General features: G+C 44.9%; 1 protein-coding gene across 2 annotated transcripts in view; it reads left to right on the top strand.

The window, feature by feature from the left end:
• The first annotated feature begins 429 nt into the window (after window positions 1-429).
• The window catches only part of LOC149457808 (solute carrier family 2, facilitated glucose transporter member 9-like), a 92196-nt gene continuing 66519 nt past the window's right edge, over window positions 430-26106 (top strand). Inside the window, exons 1-2 of one of the 2 annotated variants that reach the window (XM_089683274.1) lie at window positions 430-670; window positions 17076-17174. In XM_089683274.1, the coding sequence (XP_089539400.1) occupies window positions 623-670; window positions 17076-17174 (147 nt within the window). In that variant the 5' untranslated portion in view covers window positions 430-622. The remainder of the gene's footprint in view (window positions 671-17075; window positions 17175-26106) is intronic. The other variant, XM_089683273.1, reaches the window with a different exon arrangement.

Genomic DNA, 26106 nt, shown 5'->3' with positions numbered 1-26106 from the left:
AGCAATTCACACCAGTTATATATCCTTAAACACAATAAAAGTGGACATGTCATGTTCATACCCATAATCCTTTGCTCCGAAGGGGCCTTTGTGCTGCAATCACACAGTCATGGCAAAAGGAGCTCACCCAAAAGACTCCGTGTAATGGAATCCTTGTACTTCCAAACATGACATGTCAGCCTACGTCCCCCATAAACATTCCGATTTGGCTGCAGTTACTCCTGCAAACATTTATGTTTCCACTTATGCAAACAAGTGTGTCAACTAAAAAGAAAATTGTGTGCTGTGACATCTTCTCAGAAGATCTTCAGCCGAACATGTGATTCTCCCCGCATTACATACCGCAGCTACGTTTTTTAGGCTATCCCAGTTTAACAAATTGATTAGAATTTCCTTCATAAAAAGCCAGATCATGTGAGATCGTCCTTTCTCCGCAGCTCTCCCACCAGATAAAGACTGCTTACTAAACTAGACTTTTTTTTCTCAATGGACATAGACCTCACGTAACCTGCACTCAGAGGAACCATTTACATATTACTTGTTTCTTCTTTTAGAGTTTTGGAATTGTTCATTTTTGTTCTTTGTAAATCTACAATTAATCCTCACAAGTTCTGCATTATAGATGGATAATATTAAGAGGACAGCCTTCCCTGCGAAGCATATAACTGGGGTAAGTCTCTGTAATGCTGGGGAACAGTAAAGGGATTGTTCCCATGATTTATAGATGCCGTCTATCAATGTAACCATTTCTCTGTATATTGTCATTGTCAGCGATTAATCAAAGTTGTATCGAAGTTTTCTACCTGTATTAAGTTAGTCATTTTATACAATATCAAGCCATATATAGAAACAGACCTGCATTTTTTAGTGACACCAAGCTATATCTTTACTTCTAGGCTCCGTTCACACCAATGCGTTTTTTAGTGCTTTTTGCAGAAACGCACTACAGTCCATTTAACATGGTTTCCTATGGAACACGTTCACTTCTATGCTTTTTTGAGCTGTTGCGTTTCTGGAAAGGGTCAGGGTTTTTTTTTTTTTAAAGCAAAAAGCATTTTTTCTACAATAGAGAATCTGCTGAAATGCATGGTAGTGCGTTTTTGCTGTGTTTTTTGCATTTTTATTCTGCCCAGCAAAAAGAAAATTCCACTTAAAAAAAAAAAACTGAACAAAACGCAAAAACGCATGTAGAAAAACGCAAAACAAACTGCAAAAAGCACTGCGAAATGGACAAAAAGCAAACTGCATAGGTGTGAACGGAACCTTAGTCACATTTACACTGGTATTGACAACCTGATATTTCTTAAAACGTATACATGCATGTAATGATTTCAAATGGAGTAATTCACACTATGCATTTGTGCACATTTACATGTGGTTGGTTTATCCACATTAAGGGCTCGTTCACACTTGGCTGTTTTACCAACGCTTGCCAAACGCCCCTATAGCGTTTGGCAAGCATTGGTCCGGCATTTGCGGATCGTTTTTTAACACTCGGCAGATGCTTCGCAAACGCCGCATGCGCGGTTTAGCAGAAGTTGCTGAGCGTTAATAACACCCCACAAACGCCTATAATGCAGTTTGAGTGGTGTTACCGCTCTGCAAACGCCCCGCAACCGCGTCGCAACCGCCAGGCGTTTGCGGAGCGGCACCATACACAAGAATAGGAGGCTTCAACGTCTCCTGACTCGACCAGAGACGTCCATTTTGCCACGACACAAAGCGACGCGACGCAAACGCTCCCGTTAGAACAGCACCATGTGCTGTAATGTGCAGAATTGGAAGAGGCATTTGGGAAGCGGTAAAACCGCTTCCCAAATGCCTCTCTGCCGCCTGCACACAATGCTAGTGTGAACGTAGCCTTAGAGATATTAGAATTTCATGCATCCAGGGGCAGACTAGATACAGTGAATGCACATAAATTAAAGTAAACTCAGGAAAAGGCAAGTACCTGGCGGGTGCCATTAATTCTAATGGAAAGCCGCCCACACTGGAAAACGCAACCAAGGTTCCTGTGCGGGCTGAGTTTTCGGAAGAAGTGCAGGGACTTCTTCTCTGCATGGCACGGGAGTCCTTTCAAATGAATGGGCTCTTGTACCCGCGCAAAACGTGGCCCGCACGGCCGCATATATGTGAATCGGGGCTAAATAACCTGAACGCAGGAGTGCTGGTGTTAGGTGTGCAGTACACCAGATGCTATTGAATTTATTTTTAGGCCTCATGCACATTGGGCTAAAGAAATGCTTCTTTTACAGACATTTGGTGGCTTTTTTTTTCTTCAGCCTGTAAAATCACGTCTTTGTTAGTCTATGAGGTAGATGTACTAAACATTTGTGCACACCAAATCTGGTGCAGCTGCACATGGCAGCCAATCAGCTTCTAACTTCAGCTTGTCCAATTAAGCTTTAGCAATAAAACCTGGAAGCTGATTGGTTTCTATGCAGAGTTGCACCAGATTTTGCACTCTCCAGTTTTAGTAAATAACCCCCTAGGCATCCATGCACACATAGGTGTTCACAGGCATATTGGAAGAGGAGTATTTACAGGCTAAAAAAAAACAAAAAAAAAAAAACAATAGCGTGTTCAGGAGAGAAGCTGAAGAGCAGAAAAACACTGAGCGCATATTAAGGCGTCTAAGCGGTAGCCACGTTTAGGCATGCTTGAGCATTAATGCATTCCAATGGCCAGAATTAATTAACATTCCAGCCCATAGTATCCTATAATCCTCAAATGCTTCATGCCCCTAAACACATGTGCAGTATGTTTTTCCTGCCAGGAGTTCTGGCATTCAGAGGAGAAAAGCAAATTCCCTGTGTGCAAGACACCTTAAATGCATTATGAATGCATATACATGAAAAATTAATGCATTTTAGTGCGTCTAGTTTACACCATTATGGAGCTTTCATATATATTTATAAAGACAAATAAAAGTTCAGCATGCTGCATTTTTTTTGATTGTAAATGTACCAGAACAGGGGCAGGCAGACTGACAATTCATGGGGCCCCCGGGCAATATTGGATCGTGGGGCCCCTGTGTCCTCGCCCACACTCAAACCACACCCAAAAAGGCCTCTGAAAGGCACCAGGGGCATCTTATGGGGCCTCCTACTGACCCTTGGCCCTCGGGCAGTGCCCGAGTGCTCGAATGGTCAGTCCGCCCCTGTACCAGAATGCACATTAACACACAACAAATGCATGTAAATGCAACTCGGTTAAAAAAAAAAAAATTAATGAAGTGTGACATTTCCCCTATCTGGGAACATTTAAGGACCCTAGGTTCACACCTAAGCATTTTCCACAGAGTTTTGCAGAAATGCAGTACAGTCCATTTAACATGATTTCCTATGGGACATGTTCACATCTGTGCGTTTTCACCCGGTGCGTTTTTTGGAAAGGGTCAGGAAGTTTTTTGAAAGCAAAAAGTAGTGTTTTTGGTTTTATAGACTTCAATGGAAACACTGCAGAAAAGCATGTATTGCGTTTTTGCCATGTTTTTGATGCATTTTAAATGTGCCTAGGAACAAGAAAAAAGAAAAAGCAAAATGTGGCAAAAAACATTTAAAAAACACAACTCAAAAGGCAATGCAGAAACGGCTCAAATGCAACCTGCACATTAAAAACGCAGCAAGAACACAATACATGCTTTTCTGCAGCATTCCCTTTGAAGTCTATAGAGCCAAAAACTTAATGTTTTGCATTAAAAAAAAGTCCCTGACCCTTTCCAAAAAATACACCGGGTGAAAACACAGAGATGTGAACCTGTCCCTTAGGAAATCATGTTAAATGGACTGTATTGCGTTTCTGCAAAACGCTGCAGAAAACGCTTAGGTGTGAACCTAGGGTTAGGCTAGGGTCACATTGATGCGGCTCTGTGAGCCACGTTTAGCATGGGCATGGCAGCCCTTTCATTCAAATTTCCTAAAACACAGGGAAAGGTCCCTGTATCATTTCTGGAATATCAGTCCGCATGGGAACTGCAAGTGCAGTGCAATTGCCAGTGGCGTGCTATTAGGATAAATGGCACCCACACCCATCTCTTGAGTTTTTCTGTGTGGGTGTTGCGGCTGCTGGAACAGGTGGGGAGTTTAATAGACCCTAATATCTCCATAAAGAGTATCTGTCACTTCTCTAATGCTATCATATTGGGATTTATTAATCTCTTGTGTCAAAAATAATGTTAAATTACAAAAAAATAAATAAAAAAAAATAGAATTGAATAAAAACATATGTGGTGATTGAGAGCAATAATTCTAGCACCATAGCTTTCAGTTAACTCTAAACTGATGAATGGTAAAGGCTTTTAAAGCATCACCTATGAAAATATTTGGGTACCATATATTTTTTTTGATTATCACAGGCGCATGTAATTTTAAGACTTGACATGTTTGGTATCTATTTACCTGACGCAACCCAATCTTTTCTACTGTACCAAAAATTTGGGTTTGGTATTATTTGTGATTGCACTAAAATTAATTTTATTATATTTTATTGGGAAAAAATGTGTTTGATAACAGCTGTGCAACATAAATTAAAACTATCTTTTTATTATACGTCATCTGCTTTCAAAAAATATATAATATTTTAAAACATTTTATAGCCCGAAATGCAGATTTTTACATTTGTTCAAAAAATTTTAAAAAATTGCTCTAGAAAGTGTTTAAACGTGGTGGAGAGGCAGGGCAGTGACATCATAATCTCAACCATAAACAATATACATCGGTCTTCCTTAATAGGGTAACAGTCCAAACTTAAAGTAGAATTCTAGCTTTCCTATTGTAGCGGTATCCCATAGGAGCCAGCTTTTAAATGGATCCCTAGCAGGGGTGGACTGACAAGTCATGGGGCCCCCAGACAATAAGATATAATGTGTCCCAGGCAGGGGCGGACTGACCATTCAAGCACTCGGGCACTACCCGAGGGCCCAGGGTCAGTAGGGGGCCCCATGAAATGCCCCTGTTACCTTTTCATAGGCTTTTTTGGGTGTGCTTTGAGCATGGGCAAGGACACAGGGGCCCCATGGTCCCCTATTGCCTGGGGGCCCCATGAGTTTTCAGTCCACCCCTGGTCCCAGCCTACACTCATGCCACACCCGCACAACGCTCCACCTATATATTGCAGCTCAGCTGTATAGAAGGGACAATTAAATATTTACTGCAACAAAGACTGCATGAATGTTCCCGGCTTCTTTCCATAGAAGCCACTGGGAACTTCCAGGTTTAAAGATGGCTGCCATTTGGGGGAAGTGAGAGAGGGAGAGGTGGGGGGGTGAGAGAAAAGAGAGGAGGGGCGAGAGAGAGAGGGTATGTTTTTGAATTGCTAAAAAAAACTGGGTGTGGCTTAAAAGGTCTGTGGTTAAATAGTGTCTGAGATGACTTGCAGAGTGTGGTAATGTTAAATAGGGAAAGTACAGTGTGGAGTGTGTGACAGTGGGTAGTATGTACAGGGAGAGGAGTGCGGAGTGTATGGTGATGGGTAGTATGTGCAGGATGGTGTCAGATTTATTTATGTTTTTTTTTTTTACAATTTTAATGTTTTATTATTTTTATAATTTTTTCAAAATGCTTTTGGGTGGCCAGTGGATGATGTCAGTAGAGAAATGGTGTGGGTGTCAGAATTTTTTTTATTTATTTCATTTTTAAATTATGTTTTACATAATTTACATACACATTTACACGTAATTTACATACATGTGTTTATATTTGGAGTCACAATGATTTTGTGGGGGCAGTGGACAGCCTCAGTAGGGAATGAACAGGGAGCACTAGTATATGTGGGGCTGTCACTAGATTGGGAGTAAACAGTGAGCACTAGTATATCTTCGGCTGTCATTAGATTGGGATGAATAAACAGAACCTGTATCCCCTTATATCAGGAGGAAGGGAGGGAGGGAATGGATGGAGGAAGGAAAGGAAGGATGAAAATGGTGGGAATGGTTGGAGGAAGGAAGGAAGGAAATGGATGGAGGAAGGAATGAAGGAATGGGAGGAAGGAAGAAAAGAAGAAAAGGGGGGAGGGAATGGATGGAGGAAGGAAGGAAGAGGAAGGAAGAAAATGAAGGAAGGGGATGGAGGAAGTAAGGGAAGGAAGAAAAGGGAGGGAATGGATGGAGGAAGGAAGGAATAAAGGAAGGGGAGAGAAGGAAAGAATGAAGGGAATTAAGAAAAGGAAGGTAGGGAATGAATGGAGGAAGGAAGCAAGGAAACGGATGGAGGAATGGATGAAGGAAGAGGAGGAAATGGATGAAGGGAGAGAATGGATGGGGGAAGGAAGGAAATGAAAGGAGGGAAGGGAGGGGATGGAGGAAGGAAGGGAAGGAAGAAAAAGGAGGGAATGGATTAAGGATAGAAGGAAAAAGATGGAGGAAGGAATGAAAGGAGGGGAGGGGAGGGAAGAAGGAAGGAAGAAAAGGGAGAGAGAGAATGGAGGATGGAAGGAAGAAAAGGCAGGCAATGGATGGAGGAAATAAAGGAGGGAGGGAAGGAAGAAAAGGGAGGGAATGGATGGAGGAAGGGAGGGAGGAAAGGAAGAAGAGAGAGGGGATGAATGGAGGAATGAAGGAAGGGAAGGAAGAAAAGGGAGGGAGGAAATGCAGGAAGGAAGGAAGAAAGAAAAGGAAGGAAGGAATCACATGGATGGTTCTTGGCTTACTGGCACATTCAGAACATTCAGAAGCATCACAGAGCTTCCGGCTGATCGACACAATTTCCCCACACAGCCTCGTCTCAGAAGCTGCTTGGACTTCCAGTGTGGATGGGGACAGGGGAGGCTGAGCAGATCTGGGCTCTCTCCTCTGCTCTGCCATTATTGTGGAGGATGGGGGGAAAGGTCTGGGCACTGCCAGAGAAGATGAGGCACCAGAGACCTGCAGGGGGGAGGATGGAAATCTGGTGCACGGTTAGGGATGATCAGTGCAGCGGAGGGACAATAACAAGCACCGATCTCCCTGTATGGCTTTCAATGAAGCAGCTGGAAGCCGCATCTGTCCTATGCTTTCAGCTTCTTCACCGATCACCCCTGACTTTGCTCCTAACACATGTCATCCATGGGTGCAGGGTGAGTGCAGTGAACACCTTGCACCCATGGATGATACTCCACTGCTTCTCACCTTCTCACTTCCCACCGTCTCCATCACCAGCAGCATGTACAAGGCACTATCACTGCCCGGGACCCTGACTCACTCTGCCACTATGTGAAGTGAAAGGTGAGCTACTTCTGCGATCTGAGACTGCCTCCTCCTCTGCTCCCTGCACTGTCACCAGACAGCGAGCCTCTCATGGGGCTCCCTACTGATCCTGGGCCCTTGGGCACTGTCCGAATTGTCAGTCCACCCCTGGTCCCTAGGGTCTTTTCCCATCTTCTGCCCCGCAGACAGGCACATGATTACAGTCACTCTTTGGCTCAATAAGCCATCTAGGGGGATTTTTTTTTCTTTCTTTTTTAGGTAACTTGGATAGGAATTAGAGAAAAATGGGATGCTCCAAGGAATTATGTACAACTGAGCACAGAACAAGGTGGACTAGGCTCTTAAGAATACCAGCTGGTACCCCCTTTTTTTCTGCACTCACAGCTGACTCTCAAGCCCCAGAGGGTTGGGTGGAAGCAGCCCATAGACTTAATCTCTGGGATTTCCCACACAGTCTGTACTCACAAGGCCCTCATACAAATATATGCCTCCTTTCAATGTCTATTAGTAGTAGTCCCAGACCAGATCCACGATGAGACCGTCTCTCGGCTTCTAGACTTCTCGGCTTCTGGGCCTCTCAGTTAGCCCAGCTGAGGGCTCATGAACAACAAGCACATTGCAGGGTTGCTTGGGAGAGCAGTGTACCCTATAGGCTGGACTTCCCCTCTCCAGGACCAGACGTGAGTGCTCTAAAACCAGTAAGCTAAAGCTAAATTTACCTAGAGCAAAAAATACAGCCTCATTGGCTACAGCGAGCATTAGTCTTTCTACTTTTAGTACTTATCTAGGAGGGTGCTACAATATCACTTTAAATAGTTAGTTTAGACCAAGCTACTAAATGATATGGCCGCATTGCGTGCTGTAACATATTGGGGTAGCATTGGCTACACCAAGTAAGCAGCGGTAATATGGACAACTACTCATCTGCTGGCGAAACAGCAATTGTATCCCAGGAACAGGTATCATAAGGGGGTGCAGTGGTGCTCTTAGTCATACCACATCATAATTGCTGCTTTGTTATAAGGGCCTGAGGCCCTGTCACGTATGTTCCTCCAAGGAGGTGTGCTCCAGGTTGCGCTTCATTTAGCAGGCCCATGGCCATGGATGCAAACCCAACTCGTCCTTCACCACATATAATGTACGGGATACTCTTACACATCAGGTTGGTAGCATTACTCAAGAAGTACAGTGACCCCCAAGTTTTGTCCCTGTCTTTAAGTTGTGCTCCTCTACATGGCCACTGATAAAGGTTACAAGCTGCCATTTCAATACACATTACACATACATGGACCACTATTATCATCATCAGGAAACCCATCCTAAGAAATGCCATGCAGCCATCATTGGAGTACATATAGACAGGAAGTAAATGCAAACTGCTTCCAGGAAAACAGCTGTAAAGGATATGAAAAAGAAGAAAACCATAAAAAGGCAACAAACTTCATGTCATTCAGATGACTTTACCTATACTTTGTGGTTCTTTTAAGGTGTTTATATATTAAGCTGCTTTGAAATTTGTTAGGTCTCAGCAAGAGTTAATCTAATGTGCCCTAAATGCAGATAAATTCAAGCTGCATAATGCAATTTCTACTTTTATAAGAACCTTTCGTAGAAACATTTTGAAACAACTGGTGGATTTAGAATTATCAAATTGTACTTTTTTATCAAATGCATGTGATAAGTGGAGAGGATGTTCCAGAGTTAGTGCATAATGAAATTATTGTACTCAGGATAGAAAACGCGCCATCACTGATGAGACCCAAGTTGGTATTTGCTATCATTTATTCTACTATTTCTTGTCAAATTAAACTCCCATCAGGGCCCATTCACATTTGTTGGCACTGTTTTAATGCACACACAATGTGAATGGGCTGCCAATACACCACAACAGATGGGTACACTGCAGTGCATTGGACTTGTACTGTACTGGGGGTGCCATTCACAATGAAAAAGTGTGGGAATAAGTGTGTGTTGCCACAACACACAAATGTGAATGTTTGGGTGGGTAGAGTATGTAGCACTCACCCCCAAAAGGGCCCACTAATTTGCCACAGGTTCCTCTCCCAGGTTAGTTCAGCAACAGCAAAGCACACAGCAACAATCACTCTTTCTGGCTCAAAGAACAGTCTAAGAGTTTTTTTTGTTGTTATTGTTTTTTTGTGCACGTAAGAAATACCCCGGACCAAGCAAGCACTGGCACTGATGCACAAGGGGTGGTAGCAGCACACAGTCGCTAGGATCCTACACTCAGGTCTGTATTAAATGTCCCTATATGATTGGATGCCTCCTTTCTATATCAGACAGACATTTACTCAGTGAAATCTCTTAATTAGTTCTGGAGATTTTCAGCAAGACAGGCCCAACAGCTTAAGTAAAGCTGGAACCTCAATGAGCACATGTAGAACTTCAGTTGGGCTGCTTAGTAGGGCTGGGAACTTCTCCCCCTGGACAAGAACAGGGCAGCTCAATGTCCTCCCTAACCACCTACTGGACACCTTCCCCCCAGGAATTGGTCAAGGCAACATCAATATTCGGATTGTGGATCTACCTTTTTAGCCCACTACATTCTAGAATCCTCCAGAAGGCAGGGGGAAACAATCAAACCCACAAGTCCAGAAGAGCCCAAAGCAATTACACTCTGCTCCACTCATTACAGAGGAGCCAATGGAGCTAAATTTACCTAACCAACCTAGCAACCTATCTAGAAAGGTAATACGAGTATATCCTACAAAGCACATGGTGGTTATTTTAAGGAAGTGCTGGAAAAAAACTACCAATGAAACATACCAATGAAAACACCCTGCAGGTAGGAAGCACAGAGGAAGTCTTTGCATTTGATGGTACTAGTTTTCTGGCTGTTATGCTGCCTAGAAGCTCACTAGGGATAAGTATGCAGGTTAGGAGTTCACTCTGGAGCCAGAAACAGGCAGGCAATTGACATTTTTAGAAGAAGATATGCAGTGGTACTATATCTATCCCAATATATGTTTCCTTTTAGAAAAGTGTAAGGAGAAACTGTTATGAATGTTGTACAGTATAGGAAGTCTGAGAAATATTGCATTCATTTAGGGATCGGCATGGGATTATTATAAATAAAACAAATCTGTATAGAACTCCAAATATTTCTGTACCACTCTTCTAGTTTAGGTTTTGGATTTGGTATAGTTAGGTTAAGTATAGCTGTTGGGAAAATCTAGTTGGGCTGTCTGCCTAATGGAGTGCTGTGATGGATTAGTTGTGTCTGCTGTTGCTGAGTTTGCCTTGAGTTTTGCCTGCCTTCTGGAAACTGAGAGCCTTCCAGAACCTAGGAGGCAACTAGGAAAATGAGCAGCATGAATATGGATACAGCCCTGCCCAATTGTAGGGGAGGGCAGTCCCACTGCATGCTTGGAGTGGTATTTATGTTCTGTGAACACATGGGTTCAGTGGCTTTCCCAGGAGAGGATTGAACCAAAGCAGGCTGGAGGCAGGTTTGCCTCGCCTGGCACTGACTGCCATGCTGGCCTCAGGTGGTCGACCGAAGGGCCTGAACTTAAAGAGGGTGATCCTGGTTCTACAGTATGCTGACTGAAGGGGGCTATCTGCCAAAGCTCTGTCTGGAATCACTGGAGGGTTTCTCTTGGAAGTTTAGAAGGAGGCTACCATTCTGTCCTTGGGCCTTGTGGGTACTTTCATTAAAGGAATTTGGGGACTCTGTGTGCTTGTTACCCCCCCTGTACTTGATGTGTTCTGAAAAGCTAGTCTAATTGTCTGCTATCTACTGTCAGCCAGGACTTCAAAAATGCTTAACTAAGAGATCAGCTACAGTAGATGTCCTCAGTTTGAATAGTTCTAATTTTGGAGTATCCTATTAAATCCCCTATACCTATCCCCAGTTCTACAATCAAACTCCTAAAACAAACATCCCCTATACTAATCATTGAAGACAGCAATCGAACGTGTGTGTGTGTGTACCTGGCTGTGGAAAATACCTTCTGCCTGGCTGCAGGGCAAAAAAGGGGGAGATCTGGGCAGGAATACAAGCAGCCCTTACGAGGGTGGCGCTACATATCATTAACTAATTTACCTATCTTTTTTTTAAAGATACTATTGATGATTGATATATGTACAGTAGACTACCATTACAGACCACCTTCTAAAAATGCCAGGTTCCTGTTGATCCACTAACTTTAGTATGGAGTCACTGACCCAAAATAAGTATGTGATTAAGTTAGAATTCTTTATCTTCATACTAGTTCTGAGGCGATGACAAAAAGAATTGAAGTCAGAGGGTCAGTATGACAGGGGAAGTATTAGATTTGTTTTTTTCTCAGAAGGTCTCTAAAGACAGGCTGGCTCGCTTATCATTGCAACACAGTACATTGCCTTAGTACTTGGAGTACCATACAAAATGAATGACACAGGAATGCACCATTTGGAATGACAGGACCCTCTGAGAGGAAGTCAGATCACAACAGCAAAAAATGGATATTTAGAGGCTGATAGCAATAAAAGGGAATTTTTAAAGTTAGGAATACTTTTTTTTTTCTTCTTAAACCAGAGTTTGGTGTCACTCTTAGATTGTAAGCTCCAAGGAACAGGGCTCTCCTAACCCTCTTGTATTGAACTCTATTGTCTCCCTTTATATTGTAAAGCACTGAGCAAACTGTTGGCGCTTTATAAATCCTGTATAATAATAATAATTTTTAGCCCTTGCCATCAGACACATACTGGAGTCACAGCTGACAGTAACAAACTGCTTTACTGCTGGAAAAACTGCCAAGGAATATACCTTGGGATATCCATGAAGGGATGCACAGACCTCTACAGGCTAGATAATGGCACCCTGACTGCCATTAGGTATCGGAATGAAATCCTTGGACCCATTGTCAGACCCTACGCTGGGGCAGTGGGTCCTGGGTTCCTCCTGGTGCACGACAATGCCCGGCCTCATGTGGCAAGGGTATACAGGCAGTTCCTGGAGGATGAAGGAATTGATACCATTGAATGGCCCCCACACTTACCTGACTTAAATCCGATATAACAGCTCTGGGATATCATTTTATGGTCCATTTAACACCGTCAGGTTGCACCTCAGACTGTTCAGGAGCTCAGTGATGCCCTGGTCCAGAGCTGGAAGGAAAAACCTCAGGACACCATCCTCATCTTATCAGAAGCATGCCCTGACGTTGTCAGGCATGCATAAAGCACGTGGAGGCCATACAAACTACTGAGCACCATTTTTAGTTGCTGCAATGAAATTTCCGCAAAATGGACTAGCCTGCTGCATCATTTTTTCACTTTGATTTTCAGGGTGTCTTTGAATTCAGTCTTCTGTAGGTTGATTTATATTAATTTCCATCAAATGATGGGTCATCCTTATGTTCATAACACATTACCCAGTCCATATAAGTATAGATATCCAGCATGATATTTTAGAAAAAGAGAGGAAGGCGCCTCTAAGTGCAGTATTGACAATTTATTCAGTAAACAATGGATAAATTGCACTTACAAGATAAACGGTTAAAAAGACTCATCGTGTGGTAATTAGATCCAGGTGGTCTGAAGAAGGAGCCTATTGAGCATGCTCTGAAATGCATTACCGCCCCCTTCACCTGCTACATCTGACTCTGCCCCGCAAGCTTCATTTTTGATGCACAGGCACATCCTGGACTCTACTTCCTGATGCTATAGGCATAGTCTGCTGCTGGACGGCTGAATGTCCCACCTGGATCTAATTACCACACGATGAGTCTTTTTAACCGTTTATCTTGTAAGTGCAAATTTTCCATTGTTTACTGAATAAATTGTCAATACTGCACTTAGAGGTGCCTTTCTCTCTTTTTCTTGTTACTGCATTAGAGCTTTGCTTCCACTCTAAGAAGAGCTGCCTCAGTGTTACTGCTCCAATCCATGCATCCATCCAGCCATCACTGATATCCATCTGGCACCTTTATCTTACAGCTACAGAGGTTGGGCTCCAACAAGCGCACCTTATATAATATACATTTTCTAGCATGATATTTTAACCCATTGAGATCTGATGTGTTTTCACAGTGTTCCTTTAAATTTTTTGAGCTGTGTGTGTGCATATATATATATATATATATATATATATATATAAAATGTGTGTATATATATACATACATACATTCCACAGTTCTCTCCTCCAAATACTGCCTGCCAATACCCACATACTGGGGTAGATTTACTAAAACGAGAGCACTCAAAATCTGATGAAGCTGTGCATGGTAGTCAATCAGCTTCTAACTTCAGCTTGTTCAGTTAAGCTTTGGCTATAAAATCTAAAAGCTGATTGGTTTTCATGAAGAGTTGCACTAGATTTTGCACTCTCCAGTTTTAGTAAATACCCTCTACTGTCTACTGTAATATCCTCCCCACCCCTCTATACCCTCCTTACTGCTTACTTCCAAATGTAGCACTTACCCTGGAAGGTCACGTTCCCTGTTCCCAATTCCCACACTTCTCTAAGCAGCACTGCACTCTCTGACACACTAGGGCTGAAGTGTGGATATTTATTGCAACAATGCACAATAATTCAACATAGAATGGAAATTGGCAATAAACACTTCAACAAGTATGTGAAGCAACATAACCTGTACACTTGGTACTTGGTAATAAACAAGCAGACCTCTTATCCTTTGGGTGGTCTTGTCTAAGGGCAAGGCTAGGACCGTAAACTTTCCCCTACTAGCTAGTGCATTGGGCCCCAAACCTGGAGTTGGAGAGCTCAGAATTAAGTCGCTCCAAACCCTGGTGCAGGTGCCTGAACAGTGTCCCCAGCAAGCAATACTTTAAGTAGGTGTGGTAGGGTATGGCCAGTGACCTCTCAGCAGCTCCTAGGGTGATGACCTGTCTCCTTCATCTCTGTCCAGGATTTAATGATGTCAGCTGCAGTAATGTCCTCTTCTCCATCAAGCAGCGACACCAGGCTCAACAGTGACATTCCCACAAACCAGGAGCTGGTTTGCATCTTTTAAGCCATTCATGCTTTCACCGGTAATGTTTTTCTGATACTATGTGGACTAGTGTAATGGAGTTTAGCCTTTGTGGTGAAAGTTAATGGTCATAGGTGAGGCAAATCTGCCTGTCAGCTAAACAAATGCGTTCTGTTGTCCTGTTTATGCATTCTATGCATTACATTTGCTTATCCTTCATTTAATACTTTTACCTTTATTAATCCTCAAGTTGCTTGAGGCTTATTTTCTGTGTACTGTTACAGAGTGGTAGAATATTATCACTTAAGCAGGGCTTTTTTTCTCCGAGAATAGATGCAGGAACTCCCCCCCCCCTTTATAAGTCACCCCTTGTATTCACCCCCTACCTCATCTACGAGCACCATCCTTTGGTTCCATCACCTACCAGTACCACCCCTTTGAGAATAAAGAACCAAGTATCATTTTGTGCTCTTAAGTCATTTCTATAGAATGTGCTAAAGATAACAAAAAATAGATCCCCTGGTGCCAGCAACAAAATCACCCCCAGGAACAAAATACCCCCTCAGCAACAATAGACCCACTTCAGAAACAATAGATCTCCCAACAGCCAGTAACAACAGTCCCCTCCCTCAACAGTAGATCCCTCCTAGCAACAAATCACACTTCAGCAACAATAGACTCCTCCCTCATCAAGAGACCCCCCCCCTCAGCAACAATCGATCTCCCAACAGCCAGCATCAATAGACCTTCCTGCACACCCCTGCACCCTTTGCCATTACATACATTCAGTGCTGGAGATGCCAGAACTGTGTTCCCCCACGTTCCTGCTAAAAATGGCCATGCACTTAAGTAACATAGATGTAAGTAACTTATAACCGTGTGTGTCGGTGGGGACTGAGTGGGCTACAGAGTCGTGGCAGAGAACAGAGGACTCATTAAACCAAGCGGTTCCTGTGGGGGTAGCGCTACACTAAAATCCAGCCTGTAGGTCAATTATCTTGGCTCATTTTTCTACACCTTCATATGTCTCTTAACTCCTCCATTGGAAAATAGTGTGATGTTCAGAAGAGTTTAATAGCTCAAGCTAAAATGTACACAAATCAACTTTTTTTCATTTTTTTTTGTTTCTGTACTTTCAACATTTTGAAGTGATAAAACATGGGGAAATGTGCAAATATGGCAAAGATATATGAAATCTTTATATTTTTAATTTTTTTTATTTCGTCCTGACATACACTTTAATGTGAACCCATGAAAGATATAGGAGCTACTATCAACTTTGTTTTTAAAGGTCCAGGCTCTGGGACTGCTGATGTTCCTGATGCTGGCTCCACTACCTGTGGGTCACTAACAGTTCTTGAATAGCAGCAAGGGTCATCTCTGACATGCTCAAAAGTGCTTTTGCAGTACTGAGTCAATAAAAGGTTTGGTGTTCTATCCCTACAGGTGCCAAGTGATTTAAGAAGTGGGGAACTGACCAGTATGGAAAGTGATCAGTTACTATGCAATACATTCCCTTTCATGCCACATAGTGAAAATACATTGGGCAGTGTTACTTCTTGCTTGTATCACAGAAGTGATTACTACCCTCTATATAAGAGGAAACTGTATTGGCTGTTTGAGCATTTGTCAGAGCACAATGGGAGACAAAAAATGAAATGGCATTAATATTTTATTTGCAGACCTGTGTTCAGGGTGCCAGAACACCATAATGCTGTTCTTAGAAGGCCTCTTGAATCCGGATTACATCGAAAACATGAAAAATGGTCGTATTTGTTGTTGGTTGTTTGCCCAAGTCAGTTGCCTCTTTCTGAACAGAGTTTCAAGTTGTTGTTCAAAACTAAAGTTTCCCATAAATACCAGAGAGGAACTAGTGTGGCACAATGTGACTCAGCTAAAGCAGCATTTTATTGTCAAAGCCGAAAGGAGAGGAGCTAGAGATTAGCCAAAACCAATGTCCCTCTTGAGAGACACTGGCTGGCGAGTGCTATTTACCAACAAAGGCCTACAATTATTGCCCACTTTGGTTGAAAACAGGGGTGGACTGACCATTTGGAAACTCGGGCACTGCCCGAGGGCCCGGGGTCAGTAGAGGGCCCCATGAGATGCCCCTGGTACTTTTTTCATAGGCTTTTTTGAGTTTGGGCAAGGACACAGGGACCCCATGATCCCCTATTGCCCAGGGGCCCCATGAGTTGTCAGTCCGCCCCTGGTTCAAAATGGTTTTGTTAGCTGACTGTGACCAAATTGTTAATAGAACTTGTTATGCATGAAGAATATACTGTAATATCACTGGTTCTAGCCCTATTCTGACAAACCATTTTGGACAATTGGTCTTTTTAATATTGTATGGCAATTTAGTGCCTGGACGGGTTGCAAAGTGGATATACAATTGTTCTGCAAATGCGACCATGATCATCAATATTCGATGACAATCCCTCATGTTCCTAGCTGGTTGAGCAGTGCTTTCAATGATCCTGATAAAACACTGAGAGCTTTGCTCCCAATCAAAATAACATTGTAGCCCATTCATGAGGTGCCACTATGGGCACAGTTACCAAAATCCTGCATGTGAATGAAAGCTTTTAAATGGGAAGGCAACAGGAGCACAGAGTTTTAAATTGCTATAAACCTGTTTTCCCACCACTATCACTACTGTCTACATGCTTTTCCTCAGACTACCTTTACATTTCCTAATCTCAGCATTTTGATTTTATTATGGGAACAACCAGTCTTACTTCTGCTTTGTGATTCTCTGGTTTATTCAAGGGTTGGTGTCCCATGAAGTCTTGGAAGGCTTCAAGTTGTTCCTGAAAATAACTGTATATTTCTCAATCCAAATTGCTTAATCTGGTTATTTACCTGTATTCTTCATCTGTGATGTTAAATGCTGGATTGATGGATAAAACAGTTACTAATTTATGTAACACATATTTATTTTTTAATTTCTATAGCAATTAACGTTTCCTTTGCTGGCTGTGTCCCTGCTCTCCTCTGTTGGGTCCTCTATGTTGTATGGCTACAACCTAGCAGTGGTAAATTCTCCCTCTGAGGTATGTATGATGGTTATTAAAAATTAATTAATGTTTATGGCTTAAATAACAGTTTAGGTGGCAAGCACATAATATTGTAAAATGTAAAAAATTGTTGTAAAATGAATATTTTTAAAACTGAAAACTAGTCTGTACAGGTATTGTAGTGAGTGTTGTCCCCTCCAGCATCAACCAACATTTATGGGCAACTGAAGTTAAAGGTTTTTCATTCTTCTTGGGGTTCCCTGTATTGGTTAAATTGGGTGTTGTCTTGACACCATTCAGGGATAACAGTTAATTATTTTATCACAGTCTTGAAACACTATTCTCTATCCATGGCCCTTTTTCATTCTTTCAAATAATTAGAAAAGTAAAGGTTTGAGCCACCCTTTGCCAAACTAGGTATATATAGCAGCCCTGGAATACAGAATTACAGACAATATTTTCACATTTGACCAAACTCTGCTACATTTAGTGATGCTATAAAGTTTATGAATGCCCATCACGTTTGACTTCAGGAAGTACTTGGTTCTAGTGTTGGGGGTGTTTGCTTCTCAATTTTAAACTTTTTTTTAACATTTTCAAAAATACGAACAATAAACAGATTACAAAAACGGAGTCAGTAAAGATTTTCTTTGGAGAAAAAAATCATGTGATGAAAAATAAAATTCAAGAGTGTAATGGTGGCACAGGTAATTTTTCTGTGGCTAAACATGAGGACAGTAAACAGCTTGCTAAATAATAGGGTTTAATAGCATGCATTAAACTCTGGTAAAACATGGGATCATATCAGCATAATTTGATAGTGAGAGGCCTACAGGGGTCTATATTATGGTAATATGGTGCTCTACAAAACTGTGACAGACAACTAATGGACAATAGTTACAATATGTGGACAATGGGCAATTTTGAGAATATATTGCTAAAAAGTTCCCCCACCCAACGTCCATCAAGCACAATGAAGGAGATATTGAAAGGGTGCTAGCTTCATACTTTCCTCATATACACAACATATATTTCAAGCACTTAGTCTGTCATGATACATTAGAAAGGTATTATTAAGCATGTGAGCAGGTTTTAATGGGGAGAAGAAATATTTAAGTGCACACACCTTTATTGTGCTAACTCCCCATCATCACCATGTGTTAATTTTGAATTTCTTGGCTTGGCTCTGTGCAAAACTGCATGTGTTGCAGGGTGTAAGAGCTCAGATATTCTTCTGGTGCTGTCAGGGATCCCCTCGATCCCTGCCGCGATGGTCCCGGCGCAGGCGCACTGCTCCGCTTTGTACACGGGCACTAGGTCCGGGCCGGCCGGGGCGTTCGAGTTCGCGCATGCGCAGTAGAAGCCGTGGCCGCCCGCTGGGCACCAATGGCAGCGCAGGGCGGGATATTTAAAGCTCCCTGAGCTGTCATTTCGTTGCCTTCTGGTCTTACCTGCTTCCTGTGATTCTGTACCTGTGCCTTGTAAGTTTATTGACCCGGATTGTTCTTGACCTGCTGATTTCTCCTGCCCAGACCCTTGCTTGCCTGACCTCTCTCCCTGGATGCCCCTCATTAGATCTGACCTCCTGTTGCTGGCCTGGCATGTGACCCGACGATTCTCTGCCTGCTCCCTTGTACCTTACCGTCCTCTACGTTACCGACTCGGCCTGTCTGACTTCGCACTTGCTCAGCCATCCATCCATCCATCCCATCGGGGTCACCCGACCTCCTCACATCTGGCTCTCCCTGGTTGGAGCCCCTGGCGAACACCCCTACCACTGACAGGTGTGCTCAGTAGTGGCGACCTGGTCTCGGGGTACTACAAGTCCATCCCCACCATCAGGGGCCCTGGTGAACAAGTACCCTGGGGCTTAGACTCCGCGCTCTGGGCACGCCTGACCAGTGGAGTGCTAGTGGTGCCGCTCGGCGGTCCCTCACAGTACCAGAAGGCCATGACTGAGCCTCGAGGAGGACCCTCCCCGTTGGAGGAGGTTTGCAGGCACCTGGCTACCCTGACGCAAGCAGTAAACTCTTTGCAGGACAGATGTTTGCAGATTGAGAATCGGTTTCAGGCCTGCACCATATCTGCCCCTGTTTCACAGGCCCCGGCTCCTGCACCTCCGGTCGCAGCTGCCCACGAGCCGGCTCCTGGGCCTTCCACATCACTCCCTATGGCGGAACCCCGAGTACCCTTACCCGAGCGCTTCCACGGGGATCGCACACGCTTTCGGTCATTCCGTGACTCCTGTCTGCTCTACTTTGAACTGCAACCACGGACCTTTTTGACGGAATTGGTGAAAGTGGGGTTTGTTATCTCCCTGTTGCAGGGTGAACCCCAAGACTGGGCCCACCGACTAAGGGGAAATAATGATCCCCATCTGGTTACGGTTGACAACTTCTTTAACGCTATGGCCATCTTATACGATGACCCACAACGGGCGGCCTCGGCCGAGGCCACATTATACGCACTCCGACAAGGTCGGCGAGCGGCTGAGGAATACGCCTCTGACTTTAGGCGCTGGATGGGAGACACTCGCTGGAACGAGTTCGCACTTTTGCACCAGTTCCGTATGGGCCTATCTGAGGCTCTGAAAGACGAGCTCGCCCGGGTAGAGGTGCCCGAGACATTAGAGGACTTGATTGCACTCACCATTAAAATTGACCGTAGGCTACGGGAGCGCAGATTGGAGAGGTCTGGTCAGGGTCGCGGAAATACCTGGGGGTCATTCCAAGGATCCAGTCAACATACTGGGCCAAACATCCAGAACCTGCTATCTGAAGATGCTCCCGAACCCATGCAGCTAGGCCTGGCACGGCCTAAACTACCGCCAGAGGAACGCCAGCGCAGACGCTCCCAGAATCTGTGTCTCTACTGCGGTGAAGCAGGTCACATGGTACGTTCCTGCCCGCAGAAACTGAGTAAGTTCACCTCATCTTCTTTATCTATTGGCAATATGAATCCGTCCCAATACTTAGTTGTTCCCCTCTCCTTTCAGCTTTCAGAAAGGACCGTGGAGGTGACGGCCATAGTTGATTCGGGGGCATGCAGCTGTTTTGTGGATATCAATTTTGCTCACCAGCAGGGTATCCCCCTCCGTCCAAAGGAGAAGGGGTTTCACATCTTTTTGGCTGATGGGTCCCGGATAAAGTCAGGGGTGGTTAACCAGGAGACCCCTTCCATTGTGACTTCCATTGCCGGTCAGCACCGGGAACTCCTCCGCCTGGATGCTATTGCATCACCCCTTTTCCCAGTCATTCTGGGGCTCCCATGGTTGCGGGCCCATAACCCCCAAATTGACTGGGAAACTGGGGTTGTCTCGTTCCCTTCCCCATACTGTCGGGAACTGTGTCGAACTTCGGGCCCGGAGGTCCCCCAGGTCCTCCTGTGCTCTGAAGGGGATGCCAGCCTAAAACAAGTGATTCCTGCAGCCTATCATAAGTTTCTTGATGTGTTCAGTGAACGGGGAGCAGATGCTCTACCCCCCCACCGCCCATATGACTGTCCTATTGATCTGTTACCCGGTTCTGAAATTCCTTTCGGGCGAATTTTTCCCCTTTCTGAGCTAGAATTAGGGGCCCTGAAGGATTATATTGAGGACAGCCTCCGGAAGGGATTCATCCGTCCCTCCACTTCCCCAGCAGGTGCAGGGATCTTCTTTGTAGAAAAGAAGGACAAGACTTTGAGGCCGTGTATTGACTATCGGGAGCTGAATAGGGTCACAATTAAAAATCGTTACCCATTACCACTGGTACCTGAATTATTCCAGAGCTTAAAAGCTGCAGTAGTATTTACCAAGCTGGACTTAAGGGGAGCCTACAACTTGGTTCGCATAAGGGAGGGGGATGAGTGGAAAACGGCCTTCCGCACCCGTTTCGGCCATTTCGATTACCTGGTCATGCCTTTCGGGTTGTGCAATGCGCCGGCCACCTTCCAGCACTTTGTAAAGGACATCTTTAGGGACTTCCTGGACATCTTTGTCATCGTCTACTTAGACGACATTTTGATTTTCTCATCCTCCCTGGGGGAGCACAGGGTACATGTAACAAAGGTGTTGGGGCGGTTGCGGCAGCAAGGGTTGTACGCTAAAGCAGAGAAATGTTGCTTTGAACAGGCTAGTGTTACATTTCTGGGTCTGATTATCTCCACCACGGGGGTCGCAATGGACCCTCAGAAGGTCTCTGCGATCCTAGATTGGCCTGAACCCACGGACAGGAAAAGCGTCCAACGTTTTATTGGGTTCGCAAACTTCTACCGGAAGTTCATCAAGAACTTCTCGGGTCTGGTCTCCCCCATCACTCAGTTAACCAAGCTTGGGACGCGATTCAGATGGACGCCAGAGGCACAGGAAGCTTTTGAAGCACTAAAGAAGTTATTTACCTCGGCACCCATTCTGGGTCATCCCGACGCCTCCCTGCCCTACATCTTAGAAGTAGATGCCTCAGAAAACGCGGTTGGCTCCATCCTTTCCCAGCGAAAGGGCGCCAAGGAATTACTTCACCCAGTAGCATTTTTCTCACGGAAACTTACCCCTGCGGAGAGGAACTACGACATTGGGGATCGAGAGCTACTGGCTATCAAGACCGCATTAGAAGAATGGAGGTACCTGCTGGAAGGTGCCTCCCATCCCATCCTGATATTCACGGACCACAAGAACCTGGAATATCTGAGGACGGCCAAACGTCTGCGCCCACGACAAGCAAGATGGGCATTGTTCTTCTCGAGGTTCCAGTTCCACATCACATACAGGCCGGGTTAAAAAAACACGAAGCCAGACGCGTTGTCGCGCATGTACGAGGACACCAAGGAGATCCCAGTACCTGACACTATTCTTCCTGCAGGAAACTTCTTGGCCCTCCAGACGAACCTTCGCTTCGAGATCCTTAGAGCGTCCACAGCGATGTCTACCTCCGATGGGGCGCCCCTCCAGAACAAGGGGGGACTCCTATGGAGGGAGGACCGGATTGTGGTGCCGGAGGATGCCCGAACCTTAGTCTTGGGACATTGCCATGACCACCCGATGGCAGGACATTTTGGCCCGGTCAAGACCCTGGAACTTCTCCGACGTTCCTTCTGGTGGCCGGACATGGCCAAGGATTGTAAAAGTTACGTAGGCTCCTGTGCCATCTGCCAGCGGAACAAGCCTTCAAGAAATAAGGCGTGGGGCCTGCTACGTCCATTACCCATCCCTGAACGGCCCTGGCAGAAATCTCTATGGACTTTATAGTCGAGCTTCCACCTTCACTGGACCACACAGCAATTCTCGTGGTCGTGGACCGCTTATCCAAGATGGCCCATTTCATTCCTTTACGGAAGACTCCATCAGCAGCCGAGACGGCGCAAGTTTTTATTCGAGAGGTCGTTAGACTGCATGGGGTTCCCGAAGACATCGTCTCGGACCAAGGGGTGCAGTTTACCTCGAGATTTTGGAGGGCATTGTGCAAAGCCCTGGATATCAAGCTATCCCTTTCCTCGGCATTTCACCCTCAGACCAATGGTCAGACCGAAAGGACCAATCAGACCCTAGAGCAATACCTGCGATGCTACACATCATTCTCTCAGGACGAATGGGTGCCACTTCTCCCTTTGGCGGAATTCGCGTACAACAACGCTTGCCATTCAGCAACTGGGCAGTCCCCGTTCTTCTCCAACTATGGGTTTCATCCTGTCTTCCTCCCGGATTTAGTCCTGGAATGCCCAATTCCAGCGACACAGGATGCACTAACCTTTTTCACTTCAAACAATAAAAAACTACAGGAAGCCATCCGTCAAGCCCAAGAAGACTACAAGAGGGCTTTTAATAGGAAGCGAAGAGGGGATCTGGTGTTGCAGCCCGGAGAGAAGGTTTGGCTGGCTACATCGAACTTGAAGATGCTCTGCCCATCAAAAAAGTTGGGACCTAAATTTATAGGCCCTTTTTGCATCAAACGGATGGTCAATGAAGTGGCCTATGAACTTGTTCTCCCTGAGACACTCAAGATCCACCCTGTCTTCCACGTGTCCCTGTTGAAGCCGGTAGTCCCTGATGCCTTCCCGGAACGGGAATCCAGGCCCCCGGAGGCCGTAACGGTTGAAGAGGAAGAAGAATTCGAGGTGGAGGCAATCCTGAAGTGCCGACGAAGGGGGGGCCAGACCCAATTTCTCATCAAGTGGAAGGGCTACGGCCCTGAGGACAATTCGTGGGAACCAGCCCGTAATGTCCATGCACCTAGACTTGTCCGGAGGTTTCTTTGTGATCACCCGTGGTGGAGAGATCGGGTGGGCATCCGGAGGTTGCCCGTAGGGGGGGGGCAATGTCAGGGATCCCCTCGATCCCTGCCGTGATGGTCCCGGCGCAGGCGCACTGCTCCGCCCTGTACACGGGCACTAGGTCCGGGCCAGCCGCGGCGTTCAAGTTCGCGCATGCGCAGTAGAAGCCGCGGCTGCCCGCTGGGCACCAATGGCAGCGCAGGGTGGGATATTTAAAGGTCCCTGAGCTGTCATTTCGTTGCCTTCTGGTCTTACCTGCTTCCTGTGATTCTGTACCTGTGCCTTGTAAGTTTATTGACCCGGATTGTTCTTGACCTGCTGATTTCTCCTGCCCAGACCCTTGCTTGCCTGACCTCTCTCCCTGGATGCCCCTCATTAGATCTGACCTCCTGTTGCTGACCTGGCGTGTGACCCGACGATTCTCTGCCTGCTCCCTTGTACCTTACCGTCCTCTACGTTACCGACTCGGCCTGTCTGACTTCGCACTTGCTCAGCCATCCATCCATCCCATCGGGGTCACCCGACCTCCTCACATCTGGCTCTCCCTGGTTGGAGCCCCTGGCGAACACCCCTACCACTGACAGGTGTGCTCAGTAGTGGCGACCTGGTCTCGGGGTACTACAAGTCCATCCCCACCATCAGGGGCCCTGGTGAACAAGTACCCTGGGGCTTAGACTCCACGCTCTGGGCACGCCTGACTAGTGGAGTGCTAGTGGTGCCGCTCGGCGGTCCCTCACAGGTGCTACATAGTCACTCCAGGGGCTAAGGTGGCAGAAATATACAGACACACCATCTGGAGGCATATCCATCTGGCTAACGTAACCAGAACCAGTGTGCTATTTATTGGTTCATCTGGGCTCAATGATATGTGTTGAAACTCCATTGGAGACAGCAACCCTGCAAGTGGAGGTAACTGGTGAGGATCCCTCTTCCTTTTTTTTTTTTTTTTTTTTTTTTTTCCTTCCCTACAAGGTGTGCGACTGCATTGGAAATGGCAGCCTCTGTGTTTCTCTCATGGTAGTTGTCATTAGGGCTTTTTTTTCAGTGGGAACGTGGGTGAACGCAGTTCTGGCACCTTCAGCACTGAAGATATTTGATGGGGTGTGCTGGAGGGTCTATTGTTGCTGGGATGGACCTATTGTTGATGTTGAGGTTTGTTGTTGCTGGTGAGGGATTTATTGTTGCTGAGAGGGAGTGTAATGTTTATGACTGCTTGAAAGTCTATTGATGGTGGCTGCTGGGAGACCTATTGTTGCTGGGGTGGATCTATTGTTGCTGGCTGCAGGGGTTCTATTTTACGGTTTCTTTTTATCATTACCACATTCCATACAATTACTTTGCTCTAAAAAATAATACTTGGTTCTATAGTCTCTAAAAGGAGCGATACTGGGGGTTGGGTAGGGAGTAGAACCAAGGTATGGTGCTTGGAGGTGGGCAAGAGCAGAGTGACTAGGAATGGAGGAGTACCTGCACCTATTCTCCAAGGGAAAAACAAAATCCCTGGTTGTCATTTATAGCCTCAATCATAAGTGAAACTTAACAACTTGCCCTCCAGAGGATTTACACTCTTTCCTGACCAGGCCATTTTTTGCATTATGGCACTGTTACTTTAACTAACAATTGTGTGGTCATGCAACGCTGCACACAAATTAACTTTACATTCTTTTTTTCCCATGAATAGAGCTTTCTTCTGGTGGTATTTGACTGCCTGTGCATTTTTTTTGCTCTATAAAAAAAAGACAATTTTTTAGAACAAAACAATATTTTTGACTTTTTGCTCTTAAACATGTCCAGTAAAAAAAAAATGTAAAAAATAAAATCTTGGCATAAATTTAGACCAAAATGTATTCTGCTACATGTCTTTGCTAAAAAAAAATACCAATACATGTAAATTAATTGGTTTATGTGAAAGTTGTAGCGTTTCAAACAGCGGTATATATACCAGGTTTTTTGTTTTTTTTAGTAATGGCGGTGATCAGTGACTTATAGAGGGACTGCGAGGGGAATTGACATCCCTAGATACACCAATACAGTGATCAGTGCTAATAAAAAGCACTGACACTGTACTAATGGCACGGGGCAGGAAGGGGTTAACGTGGGGCAATCAAAGGGTTAACTGTGTGCCGTGTGTTGTTTTTCTGTGTGTTGTTTGTGTGCTTTCAACTGTAAGCACACTACTGTGCATGGCTCTGCTATGCAGAACCATGCAAAACAGTGTGCAGGAGCTGACAGGGGAGAGAACTGTATTGTTTACATACAGTTCTCTCCCTCCGTCGGTAATGCTCCTCAATCGCCGGCCGGGACCCGGTGATTGATAACCGAGGCCGCAAATACCTGGAAATGCAAAATCATATGTATATACGTGATTTTGCGCACCTGTGCCTGTATTATTGCTATAGGGCAGATGTGATGAAGTTAAAGTAGAACTAAAGGCAAACCTTTTTTATTTTGGCTAGAATTAGGGAGGATTAAAACCCCTATTAGTTTTCTCATAGCTAAAATGGGAAGTGAGAAGAAAAGCCTCCAAGTGAGGGGATCCTTAGTTTTCAGCACAGTCACCATAACTAGTGTCCCCATTGGAATATTCTTTCACATCACTCTTGGTGATAACAATAAACAGAACAATAGGGTGAATCTCCCCAATGGAGGCACAGACTATAGTGAAAACCTGAAAATTGTTCTAATCCCTCTGCACTCTATCCAGAACTAAAAAAAAAAAGAA

This window comes from Staurois parvus, unplaced genomic scaffold, assembly GCF_062004578.1.
Source record: "Staurois parvus isolate SC_StPar_1 unplaced genomic scaffold, SC_StPar_1.0 ptg000303l, whole genome shotgun sequence".
Lineage (NCBI taxonomy): Eukaryota > Metazoa > Chordata > Amphibia > Anura > Ranidae > Staurois > Staurois parvus.
The sequence above is the reverse complement of the archived record's forward strand: the minus strand, read 5'-3'. Positions and strand labels throughout refer to the sequence as shown.